This window comes from Acromyrmex echinatior, chromosome 3 (genome assembly GCF_024713525.1).
Source record: "Acromyrmex echinatior isolate Ae372 chromosome 3, ASM2471352v2, whole genome shotgun sequence".
NCBI lineage: Eukaryota > Metazoa > Arthropoda > Insecta > Hymenoptera > Formicidae > Acromyrmex > Acromyrmex echinatior.
In genome coordinates, this window is record NC_141854.1 from 5,094,063 (window position 1) to 5,113,609 (window position 19,547).

Genomic DNA, 19,547 nt, shown 5'->3' on the forward strand with positions numbered 1-19,547 from the left:
AAAAGATACTGTCTAACAATAATATATATAGGTTTACAACATGGTCAGAAGCAATTCCGATTTGCGACATCACGCCGAAACAGTGGCTCGACATTTGTTTGCGGATTGGATCACATGCTTTGGCGTGCCGACACGAATCGATTAGCGGAGATTAGTAGTCCCCCCCCCACCCCCCCAAATACCACGGGGCACCCGATCAATCAAGGGATCGTATCACCTTCAACCTGACGAATAACGCAGAGCAACGCAGACGACCGGATCAACAGCGGATCAACACTAAGGACATTTAATATCAACGTCTCTCAGTCTCTGGAACGGCTCGAGCAACACCAACGGTCATACTCAAGAAATGAACGGAGACGATTTGGTCCCAGGCACAGGCGTTAGCGACAAGCAATCGTCACTGTCTCGGCCCAAATTCCTCAGGCGTGGATCTTGCGTTCGCACACAATCGCATCCTTATCAGGACGATATATGTTGGAATCTAGAGCACACATATTAGCATACCTGCTTCCAAATATCATAACTACCAAACTACCAATTTTTTTAAAAATCAAAAGCAATTTTTATATGCTGCTACAGCACAATCTGTCCATTTTTTATGATTTTCCTAAGGAAACTTTTGATCAGTGAACTTGAAATTATAATACTGAGTTTAAGTCAATTTCAAAACCCGTAGTTTTGTACGGAGTCCTTTAATATTCGAAAAAATTAATCTACTTTGACATATAATGCGCAGAAAAATTCATACGACTATTGTATATTACAACTACCACGTTTACTTAAATAAAGTATTTAAAGAAATTGAAAAATAGTTTTCGTGAATGAATCATGTGGAAAAGTGTAGATAACTTTTTGCGGGTAGAAAGGTGTCGAACATGTCTTAGTGGAATACGCACGACATAACATGTGATTACTCTTTACACATAAATCACTGTATACGTCCTATGGTACTTAATCATCAAAAGTCGTGTTCGGTAGATACATATGCTTGCGCAATGATATACTAGAAAGTTGTTGGTCCACAGGTACGCGCGTATCGTACAAACTAGGTGCTTGACCTATTATACCTAATGTACCACCGATACACGCGATTGTAAATATCCAAAGAAAGAATCTGTCCAAAACCATAGCTACGAATTTCCAATCTTCTATGACCTATGAGAATGGATAAACATTTCTATCATAAGTGATAAAATTTAATATCGTTAAGATGATATACTTGACAAATAATTACTATATTACAAGAAAATGTATAAATATAAGCAAGATAAATATAAGCAGATATTGGAAAAGCAGATATTGGAAAATTTACCTCGTTATCTTTATCTGCGTCCTTTATATGTTGAGCAATAAAACGCACACCTTTGAGAGCTGCTATGACATCTGGAGATAAATGTTTTGGTATTGTATTTTCGCTGTCAGTAACTGAAATAATACAGTCAATATATGTTTTATATAATATTAATCTTAATTTATTTTAAATTAAGTTTAATTTAATTCATATTAAAATATTGTTTAAAAAACAGTTAATAAAAATATGTTTTTTTCTTTTCAATTCAACAACATGCACAACAAATTTATGATGTTTGAATTATTATATTTATGATTTATTATATTTTTATTAATGCAGATATATGTTGATAATACATGTATTCATTTTTATAAATATATTGTAGTAATACACTTATGTAAATAAATTAAATTCTCATAAATAAGATTTTTTATTTCGAAAAATTAGCATAAAGATATCAGCATAAATGCTATGAGAGAATATGCTCAAGAATTAAAGAAATTAAAGAAAAAAAAGTTTCTGACAAATAACGGGAAATACCTGACGCATGCGGTACATGTCGTGCATCATCATCTCTAATACTTTTGTATGTTGAAGTAACACTTTCGAATGCATCTGGGCTTCCCTTTAGTTCCAAAGGATAGTCACTAACACTGTTAGGAAAAAATTCCAGGGTTAAAGGATAAATAAATATCTGAGATAAGATTGACAGTATAAAATAGTGTTTTTCTTCTCATCGTAATATATCTTTAATAAAATGTTGATATTACCTGTAATCTATTTCATTAGTGTATGCGTTATCTATGTAAGTGTCATCGTATTCTGGTGTAGAATATGGTGTGCGACGCATCATCAATACTCTCGGCATCCAATTCAGAAACATTTGTCTTACCCATGGTGACATATTATGCGTAGAAGGAGATCTATGAGAAAAATAATTCGATATCACATTTTATTCATTATAAGGATTGTAATTAATGAATATTAATTTGCGTAATTATTCTTTTAACAATAAAATCGTCAAACTAAATTTGGATTAGAAAACTTAATTCTGATTAAAAAATTAAAAAATCATGTATTTTACTAAAATTATTTGTTTTAAATAAAATTTTTATCCCAAACTGAAGTATATTAATTCTTAATAAATTAAATACATCTTATTTTTCAATTTTCTTAATCACATTTACAAATTTATAAAAATAAATACTTGCGAGACATTTATTTTGAATGGATCATGTTATAGATTTGTATTTAAGAGACAGAATTCAAAATCAATTGATATTTCTAAAATATGTAAAATACATCACGACCTACCGAAAGTGTACATTTAAGACGCAGACAGTGATCCAAATGGACAAAGTAACTAAAATCATGGTGAACAATAGGTATTTTCCGAGCAAAGGTATAGCTAACGATGTTGGCGGAATAATCTCTGCTAAGAGCAAGAAGAACACCGTCAATGAGAGGAGAATCGAAGAGCATAATGATACCTGTACATGCGAAGCAATAATAAATACATTTCGATGGTTAAGATATAATAATATAATAAAATCATTTCTATATTGATGCATTTGTTATTATTTTTATTATTGAGGTATTTGGCGTGGATCGAAATTTTTAATAATATTACGAGTGTAAAGAAATTTCCTATGATAAAATTTATGAATTTTATGTACAAATTTTAACAGCTGCTCAAATAATGTTACCTACTTTTTCGCCGGAATCGCTGGGCAAATAAAAAACCAGCACCGTTAAAAATGTGATACCGACACAGGGGATAATAAGATTGACAGTATAAAATAATGTTTTTCTTCTCATCGTAATATTGAATGTGATATCTGAAACGATAATTACAATAATTTGAATTAAATTATCTTCGAGACAATTTATAATTTTAAATTGTACCATTAATAAAAAAATAGCCAGAATGAACAAGCACAAATTTTATTTTTCTTCCGAAAATAAAGTTTAAAATCTTATGAAATCTTACCAGAATAAGGTTCCGTACAGCATGGATAATATTCTTCGTTACGTGTTGCTGGAACTTCTAGGATATCCCATTCTACTGATAGATAAAAATCAGTGAGATCTATACCGATCGCAACAAGATTGTTACCAGACTCCTGCTTTAGATGCTTCAAATCTACCTGCGAGAAAAAAACACATTTTCACAAGTTATGTCAGACTAAAGTTACATCAATTAAAGCTATAAAAAAAAGCTTGCAAAGTGATTAACAATGTTAAATATTCTACATTATAAAAACAAAATTTAAAATTATAAATAGAAATAAAATTAGTATTAGTATTATATAAATCTACATATTAATTATCTATTTAAATTTTTAAACAAAAATAAATCATAATTAAAAGATATTTTAAAAACAAATTTAAGATAAGACTATAATTTTTTTTAATAAAAATTTTTATTTAGAATTTTAATTAATTTTAATTTTTTTATATTTCGCAATGTTTAAATTTTCCTTGTTGTTTAGCAATATTATTTAATTTTAATTTTAATAAAGTAAGTTTTATTTAATATTATTTAAAAGAATATGTTTTGTTATTTTATTCCGAGCTTGCTTGCTTCATAAAAAAGTTTCTATTAAATATCATTAATAATTAATTGGAGCTTCAATATTATATTTTCATTAAAGAAGAAAATCTTGCTCTTAGATAAATAAAGATTGGTCAAACAATCTTTGGTTGAGAAAAAGAAATTCAATTGTTTTGGGATATTTTATATTGTTTGTATATACAAGTATACATTGTTATAACCTGAGCGCCATTATAAGTCCATGAGCCAAATTTCATAATGCATGATTGCTCATCAAACGGAAAGTATTCCACATTGATCTCACAAGACGATTTATAAATAGCTGGCGGTTTCCAGAATACCTCACCAGTGAATTTCAAAGTAGCCTTTGTCATTAATGTTACTTCATAATTTCCATCTGCGCTGTACAACAAAAGGAAGAAAAAGATTAATTCGAAAAATGCTTTCTACAGTACCTCATATTTTAATGTATCAAATATATATTTTTCTTTAATTTTCATAGGATTTCGACGATTTTGAAAAATAAATTTTTCTTTTATTTGCAAAAACCTTGTGGCATAAAGATTTTATTTATTTTTATTCGATTGCAATTTGTAATAAATCTTTTGCAATTTACTTGTTGTATAGAACGATATCCGGAAGCCATATGTTCTCGGAAGGCACATATAACATATCTATACCACCATACTCTTGTGGCTCCCATTGTAATTTATAATCAAACCATTTCTGCAAGAAACGAATAGAGATCAGTTTGCTGAATTGAGATCAGATTGTCTGACTACAACGCTCCGTACTACTGCGAAAGTGAAACGAATTAATATATAACTGACCTGCTCTACCCAGACGTTGGTTGTCATCACTTGGTTCTTTAGATTCTGTAAAAAAAAGTCAAGCATTAGTTTAACTTTTATAAATCCTTTAAATACAATAGAATGTTACATGTAATATATAATTTTATATAAAATATAATATAAAAAATAAAGAGAACAAAATTATAAATAAAATGTAATATTAAGTTTCAAAATATTAGAATAACATTTAAATCAATTTGTATACCATTTCTATTAATTGTGACAGCTTCAATCCCAACCAAACTGTTAATGTTTCTGTATTATTAACAACAGGACGTATCAATCTGTTATAATTGGACAATAAATCGTCATAGAGCCTCTTCGTATCAGGATTCGCTTCGAAAACGTTTCCTCCTAAAAGAATATTTATTAATATTTCAATGAACCGTTTTAATATTTGTTTTTTCATTTTTTGAAATATTTATATTAGAATAATAAATTAAATTAATAATAAACTGTATTGTAATTTCATAAAAAATAAAATTTGACATCGAGTTATTTATTTAAATCGAACACGTAAATGTATCTTAGGTTTATATTATTATGCCAGAAATAAACTGCAGATTGTTCTATAATTATATTCTATTACGAAATAATGTGAAATGTATTTATGTATTTTATTTTGGTGATTAATATAATCGTTTAATTTATTGCAAAATTATAAAAAAATTAATCATAAGTGTTTTAAAAAATATTATTACATAAATCAGTACATTATTTATAATAGATCAGAATATTATTTATAAATTGAGCAAGGTCTGTATTACAAAATTTTTTTGTATTGTATAAAAATAAAAAAATAATAGAAGCATATATAGTTTAAAAACATACAACAACAAAAAAAGAACAGGAAAAGAATGAAATGACAATAGAATGCTTTTGTAAAAAGAAATAATTATACAATAGTTAATACACTCCAGTTTTTATAGTAGAATTAACATGTTATTAAAGAAATAAGAATTTTAGAATATTTCCTCTAAAATAATCGATTTTAATTAAAATTTATGCTTGTGTGCATTAAAAATTATATTCTTTTATTTAATAATAATTTTAAAAAATATATAAAATGTATATTTAAACACGGAGATTTTTTTCTCAATGATAAAATTTTATGATAATAATATTGTATACATAAAAAAGTAGAAAAAATTTTCTCACATTGTGTCTCATACACATTATGTCACTTTAATAATTACAATTAACGAAACAAACAAGTAAGTGATTGTATTTTATTCTATGATTATTCTATGACTATTTATTATCTCAAGATCGTTAATAGTCGAGCGAGCTTACCGTAAGCGATACCGAACATATTGAGCAAAACTGTGAACACCGTTGTCCGCATTTTCGGCGCTGTTTACAAATGCGTGCAAAGGTAGAACACTCGCGAGTACTCTCTGCAATAGGCTCTCCTTTAGTACACGTACCTTGGCAATAATTTTACAAACAAGAGGTATAAAAAAAGCCAAGAAGGCAGAATAACAAAACACTTAGTGTACTGAATAGTAGCGCGTGATCGGCGAAACGTCGGGCGGCCAGCATCCCACTGGTCCACGATCGATATTCCAACTCACCGCCATGACGCTCGCGCTGCCTGTTCAGGGCGCGACTTGATTCTAGTGGTATGTAGGGGTGGTTCGCGCCTGCCTGCATCTGCGCTCTTTGTACGAAAACGAAAACGCGGAAATCGAGAAGATCGCGAGCCCGAAATGCATTCAGGTCATTGTAATGAGAGAAAGAGAGAGAGAGGGGAGGGGGGAGGAAGAGAGAGGAGAGAGAGAGAGAAAGGATGGGGGAGAGCTTTTATGCCAAGGATTGAAGCCCGCATAATTTTGGCGAGTTCGATTTCCAATACTATGAGTTTGCGAAAAAGAATTTACATCAATCGCTATTTTTCTATCGATGTTGGGCTTTATTTATGATATATTTACAGCAAGATGACTTCGATAAAATAATATCATTTTATATTTCTATTTTTTGTGTAATCTTTTGTACATTGATTCGTGGAATGAAAGATGACAGTAATCTTTAAGCTTTTGGATAAGTTTCTTTCAAAGAAGTTTACTAATATTCTTTGGACAAATATTTAAGTATATACATATTAGAAATTTTAATTAAAATATTTTAAAGCATCATTTATTTATCTGAACATTTTTGTAAAAGAATAAATATTAAGTAATAATATATTAATAATAATAATAATAAAAGAATTGGCAGTGTAATTTAGTATTAATTTTATAATAAATTTAAAAAAAGTTTTATGAAAATTAAGTTTTGAAAATATAAACAAATTATTATTAAGATTATATTTTTCATTAGTTTCAAACTTTCTAGGAAGATTTGTAATATTCAACGAAAATTAATTATAGAGACATTTAATAAGAATTTTGCTAAAAATCTGATTTCAAAATATTGATCATGTAATAGATGAAGAATTTTGATAGGTATGAAGTATTAAATATATATATATATATATATACATGTATACATTTGATACTTCATATCTATCAAAATTCTTCATCTATTACATCATATCATCTATTACTTCATCTATTACATCATAACTAATATATACACACATATATATATATATATATGTGTGTGTATATATTAGTTATAAGTCACTAACCAAACTAATATTCACATTGATCATTCTTGATAAATGAATCTAGCTTAATGATGAAATACCGATGCATATGGAGTAAGTGCCTTGCGGTTGTATTTCTCTCTTCGTACTTCTGTTAGCCCGACCATACTGTTTGCACTAAATTCTAATAAATATGCCACAAAACATAAACGTTCACAGACAGACGATTAGTTGAAATAAATCAATTTTTGGCATCGAGTAACATCGCTAAATCGCGCTGAAAGTCACATGCCAAGTGAATCGGACATGGAAAATCCATTTGGATTTATCAAGATTCGCGTCGTTTAATATGCGGCTGGATAAATTCCTTAAAAGCTACCTGTCGAGAAATCCCTATTCGAAGGAACCGCGGGGCAAATCGTCCTCGAAAACGAGGATCCCTCGAGTTGAGATGCGACTTTCGCTTAACATTCCGCAGGGTCGACGCAGATTTGTGTTCATAATACCGCCGAATAACGTGCCGTATTTTCTCCAAAGGAGGGTGCAATTATGGCGTAACATCTATCTTGAGTGGTGCGTAATGTAGTGGTGTCCTTGGACGCCATGCTGTCTAGAGGATACTTCCATATTATCTAAAACTGACCGATCAACGTTTATTAATACTTATGTTTAATATTATATAGACAAAAGAAAGTCTTGCAAAACTATTTAAATTTATCTCAATGTTCATGTTGGGTAGGTATATAATATTTGTTTATTAAAATTGCAATTTTGTGATGATAATTTCTATAAATTTATATGGCTTGTGTGCTTTTGAGAAGAAGAAGCAGGACAAAGGGAAAAGAAAATGGACATGTTAGAACAGGATAAAAATACTTAAGTGCCTCAGATACTTTCTCATCTACTTACGCCATTGTTGAAAGCAAGGAAAGTTTTTCCTCTCTTCCACAAATAACCATGCATACGTGCATACATGTACACTCATTAATTTCTGCATTATCTCCAACGTTGACCATAATTTACTAACTAACAGTATATTACCTAACAAATATACTCGACCAATATTAGTTTTCTATGATACTTGTTTATGAAGATACTTTTCTAGTAAAAAAAAATATATACAATTTAATACAAATTATTTTACACAAAATAGAATACTATTACAATATCGCAATTATTTGTATTAATGTATTAAATAAAGTATTTTGAAATTTTAGTTATGTAAAAATATCTCGAAAAGAATAAAAAGGTGTATCTCGAAAGATATAAACATTTTTTCAAAATTATTTTTCATTATGCAAATATAAGTATTTGAAATTATATTTTTCAATTAAATTTCAAGTAAATTTTGCTGAGGAATTTTAACATATGAATATTAGTTATAAATACAATGTTAAAAATTACAAAATGATGACCTTCGCTAATATTTTCAGATTGATCAGAGAATTTATTAAAGTTTTTCGCGAGTAGCGGATATTCGTGTGTGAAATATTAACTCGGTTGTCGAGAAAATTTGTGACCGAGATCTTATAAGACGACGTCACAAAAAAAGTGACGTTCCTCGAAGTCGCGGTGACCGATCATGGCGGGAACGTGCGATCGACGGGCACGATTATCGATCAAGAGTACGTAAACACACACGTACGAAGGGCCAGGGCACTTAGCGTATGTTTGTTTAGTGCCTTTTACGGCTATATCCGTGTGATGTTGCCTGTATTAGGCAGGGGCCAGTGTCTGGCACGTAGTTGAGAGTCCTGCGGCGCCGTGCTTCGAGAGGGTCATTTATAACTGTTATCGTGAAACTTACTAGCCCACTTACTACCCTCCGCTGTCTGTTCCCTTCTCTGTCGCGCATGGAAAGTATAGTCACAGTACAGGCAGTAGCAGCAGCAGCAGCAGCAGCCATTCCATCACAGTTTCTTTTATCTATCGATCGTGTATCCGACCAATGGATATTGCCACTCTGTAATGATACTCTTGGACTCCTAGATCGATGAATCTCCCGTATATACTCCCGCTTTTATAATTTCTGCATTTTGCCGGATGGCAAAATGATACAGAATATTTAATATTAATCTACGGTCATCAACACGGATTAATCCGTCGACGCTGCTAACATTAATTGTTTATTTCACGTAACAAATTTTGCTCATACATATACTTTATGAAATAATTAAATATACAGAAGAAAGAGAGCATAAGCAATGGTCGAGCGTTAATATAACTGATGTATTATAGGTAATGTAAATAATAAAGTCTATTAGAATATATGTATATATCAATATATAATACATGTATATATCAAAAGTAATAATTAATGTTTGATTACATTGTAATGAAATATATTAACTAGGTTAATCTATTGTAAACATGCAGAGTCGTTAATGAATAATAATAATCCATCGATCGAAAAATAAAAGCCTGTTTGCTTAAAATTTTCATAATTTTCTGCAGCTTGTCTTTAAAGAGCCAATAACCTCCTAAAGTATATGTGTACTTTAATTACTAAAGATAATTACGTCATCATAAGGGCTGTTGAGGAACAGAGGTTTACTATGATAATATAGAGTATACCCAATATCTTGCTGAGTTATGTAACGTGCGCGATACTGCTATTGTATACTTCATATATACCATCACAGACATATTGCGTATGTACAAACCGTACTAAACTTACGTGCTTAAACAATTATTTTTTTAACATCAAAATTTATAAACATAAATTTATAAACATAAATAAAAATAAAATTACTATAGAAATGACAGAATTTTAAATTCACGTTAATTGAATGACATTTTATTCGTTTTATTATACATTTTCGTCGCAACGTAAACTCTCTCTCTCTCTCTCTCTCTCTCTCTCTCTCTCTCTCTCTCTATATATATATAGTGTATATGTATGTACATAGGTACATATATTTATATAGTCATACATAATATTAGGTGTTGGAATTAATTCGTAGCGTTTTTTAATGAAAGAATGTTATTTATTTCACATGAGCATTAAAAAATACATTAATGAAAGTACTTCCCATCACTTGTAAAACGCTACGAATTAATTTCAACACCTAATATATATATGTATCTACATACATAATTAAATATACTATAATTATGAACAAAGTGCTCCATTTTAGTTTTCTTTTAAAAAACGTTTTCATTTTTTATTGTAAAAATAAATGACAAAAGTTGTATGGTGAAGGAGCGCAAATAATGACAAAATTAATTTTAGAAAAAATTAATTTTTTTAAATTATATAAAGGTTATCATCTTTTTAAAATGGAATTATATCTTTAGTTTTTTTTATGTAATATATGATTTCTCTAATTATTCTGCACATAAAAGTATTATGTTAAAACTATTGAAAAATCAATAATTTAAAGGTTATTGTATATTTTATTTTGGCATATTTTTACATAAAATGTAAAATGTCTCGTAAACTATTAATTTTTTGATAATCGTATCTTAATAATATACTTTTATATACAGAATAATGAAATATCTAAATTAATTGGTGTAAAAAAATATATCACAGTTGCTTTAAAAAAATATGTAGTTGTATATTGCAAAATGCAATAATTTTTTAAATAATTCATTTACTATTTCGTATGTCTTAAATGTCATACATATAAATATACAAAATCGAAAACAAATAATTTCAAATATCGTGTGCACAACTCTAACTTTTAAAAATGTAATTACCAATTCGCTTCATGTGGATACAATTCCCTCTCGTTTGTAACTTTCGTTTCACTCGCAGATATCTTTCAATTAAACATTTCCCCGTATGTAACAGATCAGCATGAACAATTGTTCACAATCCCGATGAACGCACGTTATTTCGCGTACAATACATTAGCAATTTTCACAGTCGGTGCGAATGTTCCACCGATCGACGAGCGCTTTGCTCTTCTATCTACTGTTGGGGACAACCAACTTGCAACACCTCGCGCACACGTGTAGGCGCACAAAAGCCTGGGTGGAATAATTTATTTAGCTCGAGCAATGCAATAATGGCAGACTCGCACCGAGTGCAAACTGCAGAACGCGTTCATTACCGCGATCTGGGCGAGAGTGCACCACGGCATGGACAAGGGTGGAGAAGCTTGTGAAGGCTGTTGTGCGGGGTGCGCACCGGCGGATGGACTTTGAAAAGAACGGGTCGAACAATTTATAATCCTTAACAGTAACACGCACCCAAGTGCGAACGACGTAAACAAGTCTTCTTTTTCGCGACCTTGCACGGAATCTTTCCGTGCACGTTATAATCATTAATTATCTTCTCTCTAATCGAGCTGATCTTTTGCTTCTGGCAATGGCTTCGTTTAGAAAAAAAAAAACAAAGCTTTAATAAGAGTTCTTGCCTTTAGTTCTTTGTTAAATTTTAAATTACAAATCAATCGTAATAAAGAATTACTGAGCGCTTATTGAGCAGGTTTGACTTCTGAACCCAGTTAATATAATGTCGATCCATGAATAATTCCGAGAATCGTAAGAAAGATAAAAATAGAGATTTTTACTCTTGGCTCTAATTAGATCACTCGAAATCTGATAGATATTTGCTAGATTTTTCGAAAATTATCTTTACATCGCTAGGATGTGAAAAATCTCAAAAATTGCTGATTTTTTCCTTCTGTTTTATGTATTATATTTATATACAGAACAACTTCTTGATTATTCAATAGAATATAGGATAAATAAAACAAGCCACAGTCCTCTAAATGGTCCATCAAGAGTTAAACGTATGCTGAGAGTTAAATATTTAACGTAGTCAGTTGCGACTGATCGACTAATTGCAATGTGGAATTTACCATTATATATACATATATATATATATACATATATATATATATATTATCGGCAATGTATAGTGTTAGGTGTATCGATATACTCTCAGTTGCACACTTTCCGATTCTTGTTAGTGTTATCAATTGCTTTTCTCACTAATGTACACGCGAATGCACTTTTGGTCAAGTAGGAACTATATCGAGGAAATGTAAAATCTTTGTTTAATCAAAGAATTATCTCGTTCTATTATCTATCACGCATTTTCTTTTTTAATTTCAAATATTAAAAATTTAGATGCCATGAAATACATATTAATTTGAGATTCACATATGAATAAATGTTTAGAAGATATATAAAATATATATATACAAAAAATATATTAAATATAAAAATAAATCGGAAAGTTCTTTTTAATAAATAGAAAAACACTAATCAGTTTTTGAGTTAGAAGTAATTAAAAATATATAGTGGTTTTAACGAATTAAGTTTCAGAATAACAGAACTTTATTCTTCATTTAACTTCAAGCGAACTTTACTTTAATAGGATTGTAATTTAAAAGTTAATTACAAAGCTCTTCAAAGTTAAGCGTTAAAAAGTTGTAATTTTTGCTTGAAGAAATAAGAAAAATCGAATGCATATTGTACAAAGAATTTCTAGAGTGCAAATGTTATATAAAGTTTATATAATATTTAATATGTTTTTAAAAATGTTTTTCTTCAACAAAATGATGTTTAATAACAGTAGATGAAATTATTATAACATAGTAAAGTTTACGTAAAATTTGTATTTTCCCATTGTGTCCTTCATATATTATTTTTTATTCTTACATATCTTGATTGTCATAGCAATGCAATATTTTCGCAGCGTTTTTATCAAAACCATATAGAGGACTTTATGATATTTACGAGAACGCGTACTTTGTTTTAACGGATTTTCAGAATTAACAGACCGAAGATCGTTTAAATCACATTCGATTGTATTTTTGAATATTACCTGAATAACAACGTGCGCGAATAGGGGTCCCGAATGTGAAAGGTTTTATCCGCTGCATTCAATTTCCCATTCTCTCTGCATTCTCGTTTCTTATCCCTTTATACCATTATCGAGCGGGAAACGTGTCGCATTCGATAATTGCTGTTGGTGGAATGCCATATTTTTAAGTTTATATCTCGTTGATGCATCAGCTAATGGCAAGATAAATAATTATTATGTATGATTTAATGTATTGATATTATGACAAAATAAATCTCATACAATAAGAATTAACGTAAAATATTATTTAAAATATGTGTGTGTTTACCATGTATTACATAATACAGATAAGAGAATAACAAAAGAGAATGTGAAATAAAATTTTGAATGCGAAAACTATCTTTCTAAAATATAAATATGTTTCATTCACTCGCTTTATATAAATATAAAATTCTTACATATTTACACATTTGCTTTAAGATGGCTATTAAGTAAAATAATCATGATAAGTTCAATTCAGTTGATTAAAATAATTTGATTGAAAACTGAAAATCACTGAAGCAATCATTTTGATTAAATCCAGAAATTTTTACAGTAAAAATAGTTGAGAATCAAATGCCCATAAATCGGATATCGAATATGACTATGCAAAAGAGTAGATATTCAACTTCGAGATCGTTACGTAAAGTCGGTTCACGTAATTGTTACATTAAAAGAACTGACTTCAAAATCGATACGTGATTAAAGCAATCATAGAAAGAATAGGTATAACATAAAAAAAGGAATTCTGATATCATTCGATTCGTAGACTCGGATCAAAAAAATCAATATCTTGAAATCAGTGAATATAAAATAAATGTCTCAGTAGTCAAACATGAGCTAATTTTTATTAAAAGTATGATTTTATTTATCAGAATAATATTTATCAGAATAATTTTTTCGTATCGTTTTATATATGCACGGTAAAGCTTACACTCTAATAAAAGAAATAAAAAAAAATAACGCTTATCAATTTGTAATAAATGAAATATTTGCAGATACTTTCGTACATATGTTTCGGAGCCTAAAAGATTCACATCCCAAAAATTCGGACATAATTTGTACCAATGTTCGATCGCGTAATGTGATGTTTGCTGACATTAAGAATATATTTAAAAAAAGCACAAACTAATAAAATTAATAAATTTATTTTTATTTCAATGTGAATTAATAAATAAAATTGTTTGTTTTTTTAAACATACTTAACCTTTATTAATCTATAAATTTAGACAGATATATATGAATGGACATTGGGATATATATGAATGGACAGCTTTAAATTTAGCTGGTATTAGTAACATTAAAATATTTATATACAAAACTGATTTAAATAAAAAAATGTAGAATATTCTTAAAACATTATTTTTTAATAAGAAATCATAACATTACTTTCAAAAAGTTGTTAAGAAGATTTTTTTTCAGTGCTACAATCACTTGCTCTTAAAATGATTGAAAATTAGTCATTTTGTATAATATAATTGTATTATATTTTATTTCACTAAATATTATACAACAACTTTAAACTTTTGATATGTATAAATATGAAAAATCAATGATTTTTTATTTAAAATATTCATCTTAAGGGAACACTTTAGTTTCCCAAAAATTCTGTCGATTTTTAAAGATAAAGGCATTGATTAAAAATTTTTTGCACTACATTATATTAATTTTAAGGTATATAAAATATTTTTTTTGTATTTTTTTAAGATTTTAATGTACAATAATTTCAGGATGCCGACATGATTATAAAAAACTACTTGACCAATCGGTCTAAAATTTTATATGTTATTCTATATCTATACAATAGCTCTCGTATAAACCTTAGGCTTCTTAAGGATTGATTTTCCTATTTTTTTTTAAATAATTAAATAAAAAAGGTCTATTTTCAAGATCCTTAACACTGAAACTCTGTCATTTAAAAAAATTTTCATGCTCTGATATCGTTCTCCATGATTTATACATTTATATACAAATTGAAAATTTTTACGTGTGTTTCATTTATTTGAGATAATTTTGTCGATTATAATCAGGTCAGTCAGCGAACCATCATTTTTTAGAGGCGCCGTCGAAATTTAAAATTATTAAACATTAAAATCATAACAAAATAAAAAAAATTAGTATACATTTTAAGACTAATAAAGTATAGAAAGACAAAAAGTCTCGGTAGTTTAATGCTCATATGAAATACAAGAAATCCAGGTTCAAATCCCGGCCGAAGTAATATTTTTCGTTATAAATTTATTAACAGTTTCAATATATTAACATCTTTATAATATGATGCTTGATGATAGCATCAAATTATTAAATTGCTTATTAATTTAATTCGTGACTACGGTAGTTTTAATTACGTTTATAGTTCGGAAAAACATTTCGGCGCAATTCTAAAAGACTACAATATGGTAGTTATGGTATATACTCTCTAAATTTTTTGGAGTTAAATTTTCATTCTAATTCTAGAATCACTGACCAGGTCACTCTACGTGGAGAAAGTATTACTTTAATAAAGTGAATTTTTTCACACTAAGACAAAAAGTGAAAAGTTTCACTCTTATTTTTAAAGTGAAATTGTTAATATTCTAAATTTCACTCCAACTTAAAGTGCAGAAATCTCGCCAAATTATGCCTAACGCCTTCTCAGTTCTTGTTTTCGTACAAGTGCCAATTATTAACTGCGTTTAGAGTTGTTTTGAGTGTATGAACAACGTCAAGTGTTTGACAAATTCGGGAATAAATTAGAGGTGTAAGCCTGTTTATACATTTGTACGTACATAAAATAGAAATCAAAAGGATATGAACAGAGGTTAAGATATTTTGTATAGGTATTTTGTATAAGTATTTTAGAATAATGAAAGAAATTAATTTCTATTGAAAACGTTAATAAAATGTAATAAATCGAAATTCATGTCTTTAATCTTTAATATGTTTATACTCCTGTACAGACAAAGTACTTAGAGATGTCAAGACTTAGTCAAAAAATGCTTGCGACTTTGATGATTAGGTTACAAAACATCATCTCTCCGAGAAAAGTGACTCTTTTTAGAGTTGAAGAATAAATTCAAATGAAAAGTAAATAATTTCATTCTTTCGAAAAGTGAAATTTCGTTCCACTTTGAATGGCGGTATTTTCATGAATATTTGGAGTGACTTTTCACTCCAAAAAAGTGAGATTTCACTTCAAGAAATTTAGAGAGTATGCAAATACATATATAGTGTATATTAGTAATTCAAGATTGAATTATTTAAAGCAATGAAGATTTAGTTTCGATCGTAATAGGCATTTTTCTAATATTAATTATAATACAAAAAGTTTCAAATCGATGTGCCTTTATTTATTATTAAAAAAAATCTCTAAAAATCAGCAGAATTTTCGAGAAACTAAAATGTCTCCTTGAGCATTGTATTTATAAATATTGAATAACTATTTCTTTAATAAATAGTCGGAAATTGGGACATGTTTGGCCAACGGGACGTTTACCTTACACGATTTTACATATTAATTCCTTTAAAAAAATAAATTTAGAAATCCATACGTATATGTATTCAATTATTATAAATCAGAATAAGAGACATATTATGTATATAATAACAATTTTTCAAAATTCAAGCGTTAAATTTATGCGTAGATCTATTAATTTTATTCGATTTTCCAGCGAACCTATTTAGAAAAAATGAATACGTTCAATCGATCATTTTTTATGTGAGTGCTTATGAAAGAATCCTGATTGCGGAGTTGTCGCACAATTTACTTCGACAGAGTAAGTTCAAACAATCGAGCAACAACGAGCATACGAGTATGTAGAGCCGCAGGAACTTCTTAGCTATAAATCCGTTCGCTCGTTCCTTTATACGTATACCGCGCGGTGTTTTCGCACATGCGGGGAAACGCAATAAAACTCTCGGCAAAAACAATTATTTATCCGGATCCCGCTGTTCCGCGCAATGAGGGAAAATGAGTCGAAGTTATAAATACCACGCTGCGGGAAAGTCGCGCCGCGTTTCGAAGCCGCGCATGCTACGCTAGATAAAAGGGAAAGATCTATGGCGAGGGCGGGGAGGAGACCGCTAGAAGAAAAATAAATCTGTTTCGCCTTTTTTGCGAACCCAACCTCACCCTTTTGTCTCGCTCGCGCGGCAAAGAATCGTCCCGGGGGCTAAAGTTGCGGGATACGATTAGAGAGCAAGAGTGACACCTTTACTAGCTTTTACCTCTCTTTCTTTTATCAGCAATAACTTGTTTATCAATCACTAATAAGAAAAATTCATGATTTAAAGCTGCTAATTGATAGAAGGTGGTATTACGCACCCCAGTTACATTTTACGCAATTATTTTATTAATAATCAATTTAAGTTTAAAACTTAACAAATACATTCATTAAAATATATAATTATTACTGATATTTGTTGACAAAATTGCTTGTAAGCATAAAAATAAATGTATAAGAGTAAAATGTTAGGTTAAATACTTTTTGAACAATTATAATTTTTAATTGATTTTATTATATATAATTTTTATTTATATCAATCCTTAATACACACGTTTGAGTCATTCGTGTCCTGCCCATTTCTTTTTTTTTTTTTGAAATACTAAAAGTATCTAGTCAAATATCGGTCTTTTTTCTATTCCTAAAAAAAGTTTGATATCTAGAGAACAAGTTTTGTATCTTATCGGTCTCAATTTGTACGTATCCTTTAACTGGTATAACTACGAAGTTCATCTTTGGGTTACAAATGATCTAAGATGTGTACAGAGTGTACATTTTTTGTAAAAAATTTTTGTTTTTTTCTTTATTTTCAACTAATTCTCGGTATTGCGAGAATATTTCGCGAATTATTAAAAAAAAAATTAACTTTGAAACAACATATTAGCCTTTAATAAACGCGATTTTTGGTATCTCTTGTTTTAAATGTTGTCAGTAATATTATATATGTTGTCTGTAATGTTATAAAGAACATTAAAAGTCTATTGTCCTACTAAATTATACGCTTTTTTAACTCAATAATAATAATAAAATTGTTTTTAAATATAAATGCAATATATCTTCAATTTATAGCCATTCATGCATATTAAAAAAACATCATTTTTAGGTTGCTCAATAACTAAACTTTTTGGACAGCCGACACTTGAACTATTTTTTTTCTTGTAGTTTAGAATGTCAATTTTAAGATGAACCATATTTTTCCTTTAATTTTTGTTTTATAGTTTTATATTTTTATATGAAACAGCATTTTTCTGATTTCGTTAATTATATTTAGTTACAATAATTTATCTACACTTTGTTATGAATATATAACTGCACAAATACTTTCTATAGATGTCAAAATATATTATGTAAAAATTGTTTAATAATTTATATATATTTGTAAAAGTGATGAAAATTAAACCAAGATACGAATGACCGAACGTGTGTATTAAGGATACCAAAAACTAACGTGTATACCAAGAGTTAATAATCTGAGATTAATTTTTACTCAAATATTGGGAGAATCTAAAAATATACTGATTCCAATTATAAGACTTTATATTATTATAATAGCTCTATATTTGCCATGTTCTCAACATTTATACATATATGATTATAATTAGATAATAATTATTATTCATGATTAAGTATCATTAATATCATTGATTGTTATAGAAATTACTATATTAAATGTGACGGAAAACTGATTATTACATAAAATTGAAATTGAATAAAATGATTTTAAACGCTAGAGATAAATTTACCTATTTAATTTTAAAAATATAACACAATATTATTCTTTTTAATTACTTAATAAAATTATAATAATTTAAAGTTAATAAAGATAAATTATTATTAATTTATTTTAATAGCATTACCAAGCATGTCGTAAAGAAAGTACGAGTGTAGCAATCTGAAATTATTAGATAAATTTATCAGGTTATATATAACGGAGAATTAATTGTATGAAACAGAACTGATTACGATCGAGGATAAGTAATGATTCCGGAGAGAATGGCGATTAGGCTGCGATATAAGAGCGACTATGATCGCGATGTAAAGCTGGAATCTTGCTATAGTTGGCTTACGTGATCAGAATTAATCATGGTTATTTAGTGGTTGAATAAATTTCTCTCGGTGCCGATCGCATTGAATTTTGTGTCAGTCGGTTTGAGCCCGACATTTAGTGATGCACCTGCGCTGGTAAAAACAAAACAAATCGTTCTACTAGTTCCATATTTACCTATGTAATGATGAAATTGCTTTCTAATATCTTGTAACTGAATGAGCAACAAAGACATACTTCCTTTCGACACACTTTTGTCATATTTACGCAAAGAAAATGAAGATTGGTACTACTTGTCAAACGATCACATTTGTTTCACAGCTGAAGTCATACTATCTCGTTACGACCAAAAACGTTTCACTATTTGAGATGATGGCAGCGATAAAACGATGGGTTGCTGTAACGATAAGCCGAGAAATCGATTAGAAGTTTGC

The 19,547-nt window shown here is 29.0% G+C and overlaps 1 protein-coding gene across 1 annotated transcript; it reads right to left on the bottom strand.

Moving 5' to 3' along the window:
* Nucleotides 1-654: 654 nt before the first annotated feature.
* On the bottom strand, nucleotides 655-6,386 carry nAChRbeta2 (nicotinic acetylcholine receptor beta2). The gene is made up of 12 exons (XM_011050985.2): nucleotides 5,993-6,386; nucleotides 4,905-5,053; nucleotides 4,679-4,723; nucleotides 4,465-4,574; nucleotides 4,070-4,250; nucleotides 3,285-3,441; nucleotides 3,005-3,132; nucleotides 2,609-2,784; nucleotides 2,065-2,217; nucleotides 1,835-1,947; nucleotides 1,316-1,428; nucleotides 655-1,158 (listed from the first exon to the last, which is right to left on the bottom strand). Exons 1-12 carry the CDS (start codon nucleotides 6,042-6,044, stop codon nucleotides 955-957), a joined length of 1,581 nt encoding a protein of 526 aa, XP_011049287.1. The 5' UTR covers nucleotides 6,045-6,386; the 3' UTR covers nucleotides 655-954.
* Between the last annotated feature and the right edge of the window lie 13,161 nt (nucleotides 6,387-19,547).

What these genes read in the sequence shown, in the direction of transcription:
- nAChRbeta2 (XM_011050985.2), bottom strand. Translation starts at nt 6,044, where the DNA reads ATGCGGACAACGGTGTTCACAGTTTTGCTCAATATGTTCGGTATCGCT. An exon ending in CTGTACGGAACCTTATTCTG is followed by an intron (nt 3,133 to 3,284) that starts GTAAGATTTCAT and finishes TTATCGTTTCAG; the next exon opens with ATATCACATTCAATATTACG. An exon ending in ACATGTACCGCATGCGTCAG is followed by an intron (nt 1,429 to 1,834) that starts GTATTTCCCGTT and finishes GTATTATTTCAG; the next exon opens with TTACTGACAGCGAAAATACA.